Here is a 14,533-nt window from a genome sequence, read left to right as displayed (position 1 = left end):
GTAGATATTTATTATTTTGAATTGTGCGCAGCATTAAAAATCTTCATACAAAAAATATTTTTGATCATAATGAAGGAGTGCAGAACTTTTTAAACCCGACTTGCTCTGCTATAATGCCATTTATTGTCCAGCAGAGGGAAGCAAACCCTTCACCTGTAGCTCACTGCACCAATTCCACTGATGCACACCCTCGTAAACTACAGCTTCCTGCAAACAAAGTTAGGCTCAGTTTAAACATGCATAATAAATAAATAAATAATACAAATACAAAATAAAATTAAGATTACGGTGAGACCTATTGATTCGCTAACCTGGAGAAATGGGAAGTGCAATACAACGAATTCATAATTAAAGATATGTAAACAATCTACATATTATGGTAATGCATGGACATGTTCTTTCCTGTGCTGCTTTGATCAGCGTTTTGCTATACAATGGTGACATAACGATTTCAACACAAGCATGTTTGGACTCCCCTGTAGAAGAAAGAAAAGTCCTAATTCTGAAAAACCTTTCAATAATGTCTCTTTTCTGTATTTTTACATATTATATTAACATGTTCAATGGTCTCAGGCATGCCACACTCCCACATAGCCTCTGTGTTTTCCTACCACTTATAAACATCGACTTTAGCCACAGTGCCCCAACCTTAATCTTATTTTTTTTTTTACTGTGTTGATCCTTTTTTACGACATAAAAATATACAAACAACATCTAGTTAACTGCTTCCGATGACCTTTCCCACGTGCAGATTTAGAAAGCAGAAATACATGTATGTCTGTCAGTAATTCTAAGGACTGAGCAAAAAATTTGTGTCTTAATCCAGTAATGTCCAGGATTCTTGCTTGCTGAACAAGCTTACTCTACAGGGTTGGAGTCCTGATCGATGTGGTCACTTCTGGCACTACGATCCTTACTTCACTCTAGTGTTTCTTTTGCGCCTCTACATCATGAAACCTATGCACTTGTTGTACGTCGCTCTGGATAAGAGCGTCTGCTAAATGCCTATAATGTAATGTAATGTAATGTTTTCTCAGATTTATACTTTACCATAATGAATATAATAAAGGTGGTTTACAGAAGAATTTTCCCTCGTTGCAGTTTTGCCTTAATCGGGTTCAGCTCGGATTTTTAGTGTGCATGTATAGCCGAGAGCTGAGTTTGTCTGCGCTTAAATGGTGATTAATGGCAGGTGCGCGGACAACAGGCTACCCTGTTGCGAGTGCGTTTTTTGTCCACAAGAGGGAGGAAAATCTATTGACTAGTACCCCTGTAATTATTCAGCCAGTCCATTCCTTAATTGGTTTACTACCCGTTTAATACAGATGCTCCCACTTAAATCCCACACCAATAAAAATGTGTGAAATGTCAGCACTGTATTTTAAAATGATAATACAAATTGTGGGTAATTTGGCTAAAAGAATCTGCCCCGGTGTCCCCCACAGATCCAGAGCAGGTGCTCTCCCTCTAAGGCAGAGGGAAGCAAACCCTTCCCTGCACTGATTCCACGGATGCACTCCCCCGTAAACTACACCTTCCTGTGAACAAAGTTGGGCTCACTTTAAACACGCATAACAAATAAATAAAACAAATGCAAAATCAAATCAAGATTCGCTAACCTGGAGAAGTGGGAAGTGCAATACAACAAATTCATAATCAAACGAAGATATGTAAACAATCTACGTATTGCATGGACATGTTCTTTCATGTGCTGCTTTGATCGGCATTTTGCTATACAATAGTGACATAACGATTTCAACACAAGCATGTTTGAACTCCCCTGTAGAAGAAAGAAAAGTCCTAATTCTGAAACACCTTTCAATAACGTCTCTTTTCTGTATTTTTACGTATATTAACATGTTCAACGGTCTCAGGCATGCCACACTCCCACATAGCCTATCTGTGTTTTCCTACCACCTATAAACATCGATTTAACCCACAGTGCCCCAACCTTAATATATATATATATATATTTAACTGTTTTGATCCTTTCTTCCGACATAAATATATACAAACAACATCTAGTTAACTGCTTCCGGTGATCTTTCGCACGCGCAGTTTTAGAAAGGCGAAATAATACTTTAATGTCCGTCAGTAATTCTAAGGACTGAGCAACAATCTTTGCGCCTTAACCCAGTAATGTTCTTGGATTGATACTTTACCATAATGAATATAATAAGTGGTACACAGAAGAATTTTCCCTCGTTGCAGTATTGCCTTAATCGGGTTCAGCTCGGATTATTAGTGCGCATTTGAAGGGAACCGAGAGCTGTTTTTCTGCGCTTAAATGGTGATTAATGGCAGGTGCGCAGACAACAGGCGACCCTGTTGCGAGTGCGTTTTTTGTCCACAAGAGGGAGGAAAATCTATTGACTAGTACCCTGCAATAATTCAGCCAGTGTATTCCTGCATGAGCTTTTCTGAAATACAAAAAACAAAGCAAAATACATAAACTTAGTTTCCTAAAATTGGGCGCAGCATTAAAATTGGTGTATCAATCCAGTAATGTTTTCTCAAATTCATACCTTTCCACAATTAAGATAATTAAAAAGCTGTTTACATAAGAACTTCCCTAGTTGGAGTATTGCCTTAATCGGGTTCAACTCTGATTTTAGTGTGCATGTATAGCCGAGATCTGTGTTTTTCTGCGCTTAAATGGTGATTAATGGCAGGTGAGCGGATGAGAGGCTACTCTGTTGCGAGTGCGTTATTTATTTATTTATTATGAATTTAAACTGATATTTGAAAAAAATAGAGCTGACAAACGCTTTCAAGATCAATAGCTCCTAGATAATAGGGCCCAGGACCATCAAACCACTTCTAAAGTGTTCACAGACAGCGGCCACGAGACGCAGAGCCTATGCATTGGGCATTATTACATCGTGCAATTTTACACAAATATTTCCGATTGTGAATTTAAGCTGACATTTGGAAAAAAAATACAGCCGGCAAACGCTTTCAAAGTTCAATAGCTCCCAGATAATAGGGCCTAGGACCTTCAAACCACTTGTAAATTGTTCACAAACAATGGCCACAGTATTTCAATTTATTTTTGAAGAAGTACTCTTAACTGACTTGACTGAAGTAGCCCTAGGTAGCTTCAATGATGAAGGAGCATAAAGTTATCAATGTGCACTTGTACGTCCGTTTAATGAAGATACAGCACTTTCATGTGGTCAAGTTGTTGTAGTGTGAAACTGAAAATAATTCAAAAGTGACTATGAAATAATGTAAACAAATATTATGAAATACAATGAAGTATGGGCAGAAATAATTCCTAAAAACATTGATGAATTAATCTAATCACAAACAAAGCTTCTCCAAGGATCACACAGGCAGATGGAACAAGATTAAAGGAGGTCTTGAATCATGCTGTTCTTTAGCTTGTTTAACAGTGAAAATTCTTCTTCTTCTTTGGTGTTTTACAGCAGTTGGCATCCTTTTTAGTTGCATTACCACCTCCTTCTGGATCAAACAGGGAAAGAGGGAAAATGGCTGCTCTTATAATGTGACTAGCAATCAATGTGACTTTAAACAACCAATGAGAATGCAAACATCTGAAATAACAGGAATAAGTGACATTCACATAATGGCCTATAGAAGGTGCTAGAAACGCTTAAACAGAGTGAATGCAAGTAACATTACACAAACAATGGCCACAGGATGCACAGCCTATGTTTTGTGAATTTGTACCTCATGCAATTTTATACGAATATTTCCAATTATGAATTTGAACTGATATTTGAAAAAAAAAACAGATGACAAATGCTTTCAAGTACAATAGCTCCTAGAGAATAGGGCCTAGGACCATAAAACCACTTTTCAATTGTTCACAAACAATGGCCACGGGATGCAGAGCCATTGCTTTGTGTATTTTTACCTCATGAAATTTTACATGAATATTTTCCAATTAGGTATTTCAATTGATTATTGAAAAAAATACAGATGACAAATGCTTTTAAGTTCAATAGCTCCTAGAGAATAGGGCCTAGGACCTTCAAACCACTTGTGGCCATTGTTTGTGAATAATTTACAAGATGCAGAGCCTAAGCTTTGTGCATTATTACCTCATGCAATTTTACACAAATATTTCCAATTAGGTATTTCAATTGATTATTGAAAAAATTAGGGATGACAAATGCTTTCAAGTTCAAAAGCTCCTAAATAATAGGGCCTAGGACCATCAAACCACTTCTAAATTGTTCACAAACAATGGTCACAAGATGCTGAGCCTATGCTTTGTGCATTATTACCTCATGTAATTTTACACGAATATTTCCAATTATGAATTTAAACTGATATTTGAAAAAAATACAGCTGACAAATGCTTTCAAGTTCAATAGCTCCTAGATAATAGGGCCTAGGACCATCAAACCACTTCTAAATTGTTCATGTATATATTTATTGATTATTTTATTTACACATTTTTATATTCCCACATAATTTATTTTTTAATTTATTTATCACTGTTAGGACTATTGGTGTTCCATACAGTTAAGCCCAACCAACCCTAGACCCAAGAAACCCCACTCTCCATCTCAAAAGCTGAGAACTAAAACTCGTGGGAAAATAAGAGTGAACATTGGTCTGGCCTTTGGTTGGTGAAGAGAGCTGAGGACATAAGACTCATCACTCCACATTTCGGATGCTATGATAGCCAGCTTACACTTTGTTCAGCACTGTACCCCCACTGTGTACAAAGGCACAGGTTGTGAGAGAACCTGGCGACCACTGGCGGGTGCTGAGTTTGGATCAAGAGCAACCTGCGAGGCAGTCTCATTCTTGTGTTGGGATTGCAGTTCTCCCTTGTGGATGCTAGATGGGGTTTCAAATGAACTATTTCTCCTTTAGATGATCATGTCTCAAAATTTCCACAGTAAATCAGCTTCATATTTGGTATTCATGTGGGCTTGGTCTGTAGTATTGCTAATCACCAGTCAGTTGAATGTTTGGACTAATTCTAGAAAAATTCTGTGTAATGGGCTCTCAAACATAGTGTTACCATATAAACCCATATACAGTTATAATGACCTTAAATATAGTTTCGCCATACAGTTATAATGAAATTCAATGGTCACATCTCCAAAATGTTACAGCAAATCATATTTTGGTATACGTATATTTTGGCATCACATATAAAAATATATTTAAAGTGAGGGCTAACTATGGAAGTATCCTGTGTAATGGAATCTCAAAGATAGTGTTGTTATATATGCCCATACAGGTATAATGACATTAAATTGCCATATCTGCAAAATGTTACAGTTAAACATATTCAAATTTGTTATGTGTGCATTTTTTGCTTTCATTTTGCTCTCAGACTTAATTTTGCATTATATCTCTATCGACAGTTATAATGACATTAAATGGCCATTTCTGCTTGGCCTAAAGATGGAAGTGCACATTATAAAGGGCTTCAATTTTTCACCATCCAGGCTTTGGTTCTTAATAATTGGACAAACTACGTGATGATGTTCGGATAGAATCCGTAAAATTCTCTGGCAGTTCAGAATTAGAGTTGCCTGCCTTTGCCAACGAGTACAACAGTATATACACACCTGAATTGAAGTCCTGCCAGTGTGGGTGCTTTAAATGGTGCACTGTGGTGCACAGAGTGTGAAGATTAATGAAAGCAGGCCTACAGGAAGGGACCATCGGAAAATAGCACAACAATGAGCAAACATTTGAGTGTGCGTGTGAAATTTCCTCAGTTAAATGACTTGCTTAAATAAGCCCTTCCTGTCTGCTTCAGAAAGATATACATATCTTAAAATAGTTTATGTACACAGCAAAATAACTCTATCCTCCACCAAATGTGCAGCTTTTACTGTATGATTGATTTTTTTGCATTAATGTCCCATTACGATAAATGAAACGACTAAAAAACAGACTCATTTTAGGTATAGTATATGACTGTTTCAATAGTTATATGCCAGTAATTGTTGAGTATCGTGTCAATTTTTAATTTTTTTTTTTTGTTTGGAGGACATATAGTATTACTAAGAAAAGTGTGTACTGCAAAGTGTATTCATTGGAAAAGTGCGTACTTCTAAGTGTGTACATGTGATAACATTACATTACAGTACAGGCATTTGGCAGACGCTCTTATCCAGAGCAACGTACAACAAAGTGTATAACCATAACCAGGAACAAGTATGACGAAAACCCTAGAGAGACGTACCGGGTCCAAGTGCAGGGAACAACCGCATAGTTCAACTTGGACCCTGAAGGTTAAACTGTAAAAATACAAGCAGTAGTTAAGACAGGTGCATTAACTAAGTCACCTACAAAACAGCTACCTAGTTACAACCCTAAGCTTACAGTCATTTACAGGGAGGTAGGGAGGGATGGGGAGAGGTGCAGCCTGAAGAGGTGAGTCTTCAGTTGTCGCTTGAAGTGGGTCAGTGTCTCAGCTGTTCTGACCTCCACGGGGAGGTCATTCCACCATCGTGGGGCCAGAACAGACAGGAGACGTGTTCAGGAAGCGCAGGTGCGAAGAGGGGGAGGTGCCAGGCGTCCTGAGGTAGCAGAACGGAGGGGTCTGGCAGGCATGTAGGGTTTGAATATCTTGTGGAGGTATGCTGGGGCTGATCCCTTGACTGCCTGGTATGCTAGGACCAATGTTTTAAATTTGATGCGAGCTATAAGAGGCAGCCAGTGGAGGGTAGTGACGTGGGAGTGTCTGGGGAGGTTGAAGACCACATTACAAAGCCGTTACTTTTGGCTGCACACTACGTGTGGATTTATTTAGCTTGAACCAGACATTCTTTCCAGTCAGACTTCCTTCATTTGAATACAAGTAAAACACATTTAGCACTACACTGACAATAGACATTGCCTCACTCTTGAGTGCAGGCTTGTTGTGGGTAGTTCTAACTTTTTTTTATATGTTATGCAGTTCCTGTATGTGGCTCAGTATTATGCGATAACTAGAATTGGATACAATTCTGAAGAAAAAGGTCATGAGGAAGTTAATATGTGGACAGGAATGTGGTTTAATTTAGAAACCGGACTGGAAAGAAATACTCTTGTTGTGTAGCTGACTTGTATTTTTTATTTGAGTCATGTATTGTGTATATATGGAGACAATTTATAAAAAGTGCTGTAAAATGAAACCTAAATATATAAGAAATACCCTTAAATAAAGGCTGATAGTGTGAACTTTAACCACATGTGAATTATTTGATTATAAATCTAAAATTGTGGAATGCAGACCCAAATTAATTAAAAAACGTCTTTGTCCCAATATATATTTATATACAAAATGACAGTCACAGTATTTCTCTCTCAATATTTCTAATGATAAGTAACGTTGGAATAATAGATTAATTAAGGTAAATGCAGTAATGAGCAGTCAGTTGCCTATCTAGCTGTGCTTCAGTCCTTGCGTTCACGACATCTAAAAAAGGAAGTTTCACTCCTCGGCTGTGTGTCAGAGAACAGTGGGTGGACTGACCAAAAGAGTGGTTAATGGGCGGGACATTGAGAAGTAACCAACAGCCAGTCAGAGGAGGCTGGGCTGGCTGACAGAGCTGCAGTGAACCCACCCGCACATTCCTCATTCTGAAGAGGTGCTCAGGACTAGCAGACGCATGGAGCCTAAGCAGATCAGAGAGGGCTACCTGGTCAAAAAGGTGAGGCTTGGGGAGATGATGTTCCTGTTAGCTTGCGATGGAACCATTCTCCGGGGCCAAATTAGGGATAAACTTTTTAAAAAGTTTTTAACAAAGATAACTTTTCATGACTACCCTGGAGATTCAATTGTCCGATTATATAATTTATTTTTAGTCCAACGTAAGTGAAAGTTGACTAATCTCTGAACACATATTAACAGTTTTGAGATTTATTCAATTCGATCACATTACATTTTACTTTGCGTTGGATGCAAATTTATTGCAATGTAGAAAGCATTTAGGTCATACTAGTATATATACTAGTATGTGTGTGTGTTCTTACCTAAATGTATTGGTAATTATTTAATATTTTGAGCACTTTTTTCTAAAGAGTATGCATGTCTTCATTTGTACCCCAGTATTTCTGTATTTGAATGCTTTTGGGCTTTTGCCCATTATTCTTAATTATGTTTTTATTAGGGGCATGGGCAAGAGTTTGAGCTCGATGTTTTCATGTGTTCATTGTATTTATGATAAAACACAAGCCAGTTTATGTCCATAGTTGCAGTATGACAGTGATAGTACAGAGCTGAAAAAAGACATACCTGGTTTGAATTCTTCTCTGAAATGTGTATTTTTTTAGTTAAAAAGTTGTCGGTGTGCTTATCCTCTGCATTCCAACTGAAGCACACTAAACAGAACAAAATAACAGTTTTGAATAAATGTCCAGCTGTTTGATTAGTAGAATTGCAGTTCACTTAATACTAGCCACTGTAAACAAAACGGTAAACAGCAGCATCTGTATTTTCCTTCTGATATGAAATTAGCATTAGCAGTACTGTGAGGTCTAGATCTGCATTCACTTCAGCCAAAATGTACCGCTCACACTGGGGCCTTCAGCAGTCTCTGCATTACTCATTATTGGATGTTTGATGTGTCAGATGGAGTCATGTATTGCTGACATTTAGTAAGCCACTGAAGGAAAACCAACACGCAGCACTGTGTTCTGTGGCATTGTGACTATCGCTGCTTGTTTTAACACTGCAACATTCGGCTAACATGCTACTTTAGTGTACCTCAGATAGTCATTTTTGACAGGCTTATGTTCATAAATGACTAATGGTTTAGGCCGCTCATATTTCAACCCACAGTGTATGGGTCCAGCCTGTGCTTATGGTGACAGCCATTAGTAACTGAACCACTCTTAACTTCCAGAACATAGACCTAACCTTTCTCTCCACCAATCCGATTAATGTGTATTTAAATTCAATGTGGATTTAAATTCTGATCAGGGAGAGTAAACTGAAAAGGATGAGTCTCTAAAAATGAAAAAGAAAATAAATAAATAAAAAAAACAAGCCAATCCAACCACTAGTAGTCAGTGTCTAATTCAACAGCACAACCTCTGAATAGAATGTGGATTGTTGACTGAACTAAGCTTCCCTTTATGCAAATAATCAAGAAAAAAAATGCAATATGTTCACTTTCATTTCTATAAACATCACATAGATGTTTATAGAATTGCTGTCACTGCACATTGTTAAAATCAGGCCCTGAATAGCAAATAGTAGCATAGATAACAAAAATGAGGAAGTCAATTTAGCATATTCTGCATTAACAGTTTTTTCAGAAGTGTAAAAAAGGGCATGAGCATGTTCCTGTCTTCGCTTGTGTCAATACCCGCCTTCCCCGCCCCCCCCCCCAACTCTGTAGGGGACAGTGTTGAACTCATGGAAGGTTGTGTGGGTGGTACTGTCGGACGATGGGGTGGAGTTCTATAAGAAGAAGACAGACAGCAGTCCTAAAGGAATGATTCCACTGAAGGGAACCACTCTCACCAGCCCCTGCCAAGACTTCAGCAAGAGAACGGTGAGAAAAAATTAGCATTGCATTGTGACTACCTCCAACAGAACCCCTGGAAATGGTACAGTGGTCAGCCAAGTCACTGGCAATGTAATGTTCTAGTCTACCCTTTAAACCCCCTACAGCTGGTTTTCAAGCTCACTACCGCAAAGAACCAGGACCATTACTTCCAGGCCACTCACTTGGAGAACAAAGAAGTCTGGATCAAAGACATCAAAAGCGCCATCACATGTCTGCAAGGGGGCAAGAAGTTTGCCAGGAAGTCCACTCGGCGGTCTATCCGCTTGCCAAGCACTGTCAATCTGAGGTACGGTCCTGCGAGCCTTTTCCAGGAAAACAGAGCGGAGAACCAGTTTTGACATGTGACGATATTGCTTGCTTGACAGCTGTAATTTATTGTATGCCCTAGTGGAGCATTGTGGTGAGATATATATGCTCACTGTAAGAGAGGAAATGTGGAAACAGAGATGCACTTTCTCCTACATTTTGGAAAATATTCAGAAATTTGGACGCATTACTTCAACAAATGGTCGGTAATTATAAAATGACTCTGTCCCCAAAATGAGACGGAACTACAATTCCTACTAGGAGAAGGGCTAACAGCTCCAAAAAAGCAAAGTACATCTTTGCCTGTCATAAACGAAGGGATACTGGTTGACCACCAAAAATATGTCAATTAATTTATTTGTTATTATTTCACTTTGTTTCTGCATTATGAGGGGTCTAAGCAGCAAAGCTACTGGAGCCCAGACCTGGATCAAATATGTATTTGTTTTGGATTCAAATACTTTTCTGTGCTCTATTGATCTTGCCTTGTGTAATTGACATTACAGGAGCCTGCCAATATGACCAGAGGCCGGGGTTTGCACTTTTTGAGAGTATTTTATTGGTTACAATACACCAGACAAGATCAGTAAAGCATAGAAAAGTATTTGAATCCAAAGCAAATACGTATTTTATCCAGGTCTGCTGAAGCCCTATTGTTTTTGTTCAGTTTTTTTTTCTTCCCTAAAATGGAATGAGCAGTAAAAGCCATAAATCATACAGCTGCAGTACGTATGAATTGAATTGAGAGAGAGAGGGCGCAAGAGAGAGATCGAGAGAGAGCGATGCACAGACCATAATGCCCTGTTGTTGTTTATTAACTGTCAGTGAGCTGTACGTCTTGATGAAAGACCAGAACACAGGAGTGAAGGAACTGACAGTGGAGAAGGACAAGAAAACATTCACCCACTGTTTCACAGGTACAGTGTGATAAAGAGAGAGACAGGGCTAATGTGTGGTTGCGATAGAGTTTGTGTATTCCTCCCATCGGTTAGTATGGAATCCTGTCATTGGCTGTGCATAACTGGCCATAGCGCCCCCTGTGGAGGGACAGATTTGATTGGAAATATTTATGTATTTCTCTGTGTGCTTATATGAATGTCCTTCAGAGCTAACCTAATAAATTATTCTATGCAAACACATTTTATGTATTATTAAACCCTATCTTTTGCTCATGTAATTGGCTTCTTGCATTGTTGAACCGATGCATAATTCATATCAGTTTAACACAACTGTAACAACACGGTCAAGTGTGTTGTGCTCAGGTCAGTCATGGGGAGCCAGTAAAACCTGGGCGTGGCCCTTAATGGAAGTGCGTCTCATTCGGTTGTTTACCTGGTCACTGTTGTTGTCCTCTGGGCAGGCAGCACGGTGATCGACTGGCTGGTCTCAAACGAGCGGGTGAGGAACCGTGAGGAGGGGCTGATGCTGGCCACGGGGCTCCTGAACGAAGGCTTCCTCCAGCCGGCCGGCGAGCTGTCCAAGAGGGCGGCCGAGGGGGCGGCCGAGTCTGCCCTGCTGGACCAGCCGGACGCGCTCTACTACTTTGTGAGTGGGAACGCACCCTGCAAAAGCCACCGGGCCTTTTCTCAGGCCTGCGAAAGGTTCAGCTCAAGCCAGTGAGATCTTTGCTGCTATGCCCCGGCCTTCCTTTCTACCAGGACATATCAGCCATGACAAAAAATCTGACTGACTGTGTTCAACCTGTTTTGGGGGAGTGTTAAATAAATTTTGGGGGTGTGTTAAATCCATTTTGGGGTGTGTTAAATCCATTTTTGGGGGTGTGTTATATCCGTTTTGGGGTCTGTTAAATCTGTTTTTGGGGGTGTGTTAAATCCAGTTTGGGGGCATGTTAAGTCCATTTTTGGGGGTGTGTTAAATCAGTTTTGGGGTGTGACATTTTTTTATGCAGGCGGACAGTGGCTTTTTCAGTGAAGGGTACTCCAGTGATGAGGATGTCATTGTGAAGGTCGAGTTCAGGGGTGCGATCATAAAACAAGGTTGCTTACTGAAACAGGTAAGGCTGCACCCCAAAAGTCCCCCAAAACTCTCCCAAAACTCTCCTGCTCCCGCCAAGAACTTAATCGTAATTTGTCTTAATTTATCTTAATTTACTAACCATTTAATCCTCATTTTGATTGTCCATGATACCTTTTCTTTCTAATGGTGAGCATTAAAAAGAGTCTAAATCAGGTCAGAGTACAGCTTTTGCTAATATTTGGATTTAGAAAGTCCTAAATATAGCCGTACAGTTGTAACTTCCGCTAATAGAGGAAGTGAAAATATCTCATTCAGTGACATTTGTGTGGGTAAATAAACTGTATCATTGTATCCACAGTCTGATCGTGTCTTAACCCTTGATCCATAATCACCAGTGTATTACGGGTTGTTCACCTATGCCCCAATTTTTAGTGGAAAAAAAAACAAAACTTTTTGCCATTTTAAAAGAAGCTCAGAGGCTAAGATGCATTTTGCTCTGCTTTGAAAGGGACATCGGAGAAAAAACTGGAAGGTGCGGAAATTCACCCTCAGAGATGACCCTGCCTACATGCACTACTACGATCCTGCCAAGGTCAGCTTTATACCTTTAAAATACCAACAGATTGTGCTCGTTTTAACCATTTGAGTTTGCAGAGGCACAAACTGTAGATTAAAAAAGCACTATGCTCTCTCTCTCTCTCCCCCCCTCTCTCTCCCCTCCCCCTCCCTCTCCCTCTCTCTCTCTCTCTCTCCATGTGTACCAGGGTGAGGACGAACCCCTGGGGTCCATTCACCTGAGAGCTTCAGTTGTGACTGCCGTGGAGTATGTCCCAGATGGTGAGTGAGTGACAGTTGAGGATACATCAGCTGGCCTTTACATGTCATGATATTCTGCTCTTTCATGCTTTCAAATGTGCATGTCAGAATATTTTGCTCTTACATGTGCTGCCTGTCACGACTTCATGCCCCTGCATTTGCGATTAGGATCCATTCATTTTTTTCATTTTTTTTAGCTAAGAAGTACGACGTGGTTGGAAATCTGTTTGAGATCATCACGTCAGATGAAACCCACTATTTCCTGCAGGCAGCCACTGCAGATGAGCGTAAAGAGTGGATCAATGCCATTCAGACTGTGTCCAAGACTGGGAAATAGTCACTGCCCTGAAACTACTCTTCATCAACATGACTATCAATACATTAAGATACACTATGCGACCAAAAGCATCTGGACACCCCTTGGTCTGGGGCTGTTTTTCATGGTTTGGGCAAGGCCCCTTAGTTCCAGTGAAGGCAAATCTTAATGCTACAGCATACAATCACATTCTAGATGATTATGTTCTTCCCCAACAGTTTGGTAAGTCCCTTTCCTGTTTCAGCATGACAGTACTCCCGGGCACACAGTGAGGTCCATATAGAAATGGTTTTGTTGAGAACGGTGTGGAAGAACTTGAGTGGCCTGACCTCAACCCCAACCATCGATTGGGATCGATTGGAAAGCCAGCTATGAGCCTGGCCTAATAGCCCAAACAGTGCCCGTCCTCACTAAAGCTCTTCTGTCTGAATGGAAGCAAATCCCTGCAGCAATGCTCCAACATCTAGTATAAAGCCTTCACAGAAGAGTGGAGGTTGTTATAGCAGCAAAGGGTAGACCAACCCCATATTAATGCCCATAATTTTGGATGAGATGTTGGATGTCAGGTGTCCACATACTTCTGGCCATGTAGTGTACATAAATATTAATCATGAAGTGAAGTATAATGTCAATGTAATATACAGTATACACACACACAAACTTATATTTGATATTTGATATTTGCACATTACAAATTATATCTGTCTGTACACAGATGTGCAGTGGCGGAAAGATGTTTCTGTACTGTTTGCTAAATATACTCATGAATAAAGTTGGATATCAGTATTAAAAGACACGTTTCAACCATGAAAACAATTTGGAAGGAACTACATCTTTCTTGGGCGTGGTACTGTTGCATTTACTGCTGTAGAAGCGACTTACTGGGGCCTCTGAGTGTGGTTAAAAGGCACAGAGGATATGTTCGGTAAGGTGTGAATGTGTTGTGGTTTTGTGTTTTCTTGTAAAAGACATGCAATGCACTAAATGTTATACTGGATGTATAATGCACTAACCATTCAATTGTCCATTACAGTGTGTGACACACATATAATGGCAAGATGGTTCGAATTAGGCCTAATACAAAATAATTTGTAAAACATCATTTTAAGTTACAGTACAACAGATAACATTCCCAGTTTATTTGCTTGCTCAAATGTAATTTATACCATTAGTTTGCTGCTTGGATACCAGGTATATACTGTAGCACAATAAAACCCTTTTATAAGTGTGAATGCTCCAGTGATTTCTTTCACCCTCTTAACTTTACACACATATTCATTTAAGGAAATATTAACAGCTCACATATGAATATATATATATATATATATATATATATATATATACGTATCTTATGCATATTGAGAATCTTGTAGTACAACCGAAAAAAAAGTGTGATCTGACACACACACACACACACACACACATACTCGTGTTCATGCCTGAGCATGCACAAGCACAAGTTCACAGACATCCACACATGCACACGTACATCCATCCATCCCCAGAGACATACATGAACATTAGTACATGCTTACCAACTGTTTTCAAGTTTCATTTTATATATTTTAAAGAATTGTCGCTTTGTACGAATTTAATGATATTATCTTCCCACATATAAGAA

General features: G+C 39.4%; 1 protein-coding gene across 1 annotated transcript; it reads left to right on the top strand.

Annotated features, from left to right (window-relative positions):
• Positions 1-7,514: 7,514 nt before the first annotated feature.
• LOC118217940 (pleckstrin-like) lies at positions 7,515-12,987 on the top strand. Its single transcript, XM_035400192.1, has 9 exons — positions 7,515-7,634; positions 9,327-9,482; positions 9,602-9,783; positions 10,629-10,720; positions 11,164-11,348; positions 11,713-11,817; positions 12,289-12,372; positions 12,545-12,617; positions 12,794-12,987. The coding sequence occupies exons 1-9, from the start codon at positions 7,593-7,595 to the stop codon at positions 12,931-12,933; spliced, it is 1,059 nt and encodes a 352-aa protein (XP_035256083.1). The 5' UTR covers positions 7,515-7,592; the 3' UTR covers positions 12,934-12,987.
• Positions 12,988-14,533: the final 1,546 nt, after the last annotated feature.

This window comes from Anguilla anguilla, chromosome 18 (assembly GCF_013347855.1).
Source record: "Anguilla anguilla isolate fAngAng1 chromosome 18, fAngAng1.pri, whole genome shotgun sequence".
In the NCBI taxonomy this organism is placed as follows: Eukaryota; Metazoa; Chordata; class Actinopteri; order Anguilliformes; family Anguillidae; genus Anguilla; species Anguilla anguilla.
This window is presented reverse-complemented; position numbering and strand designations above follow the sequence as displayed.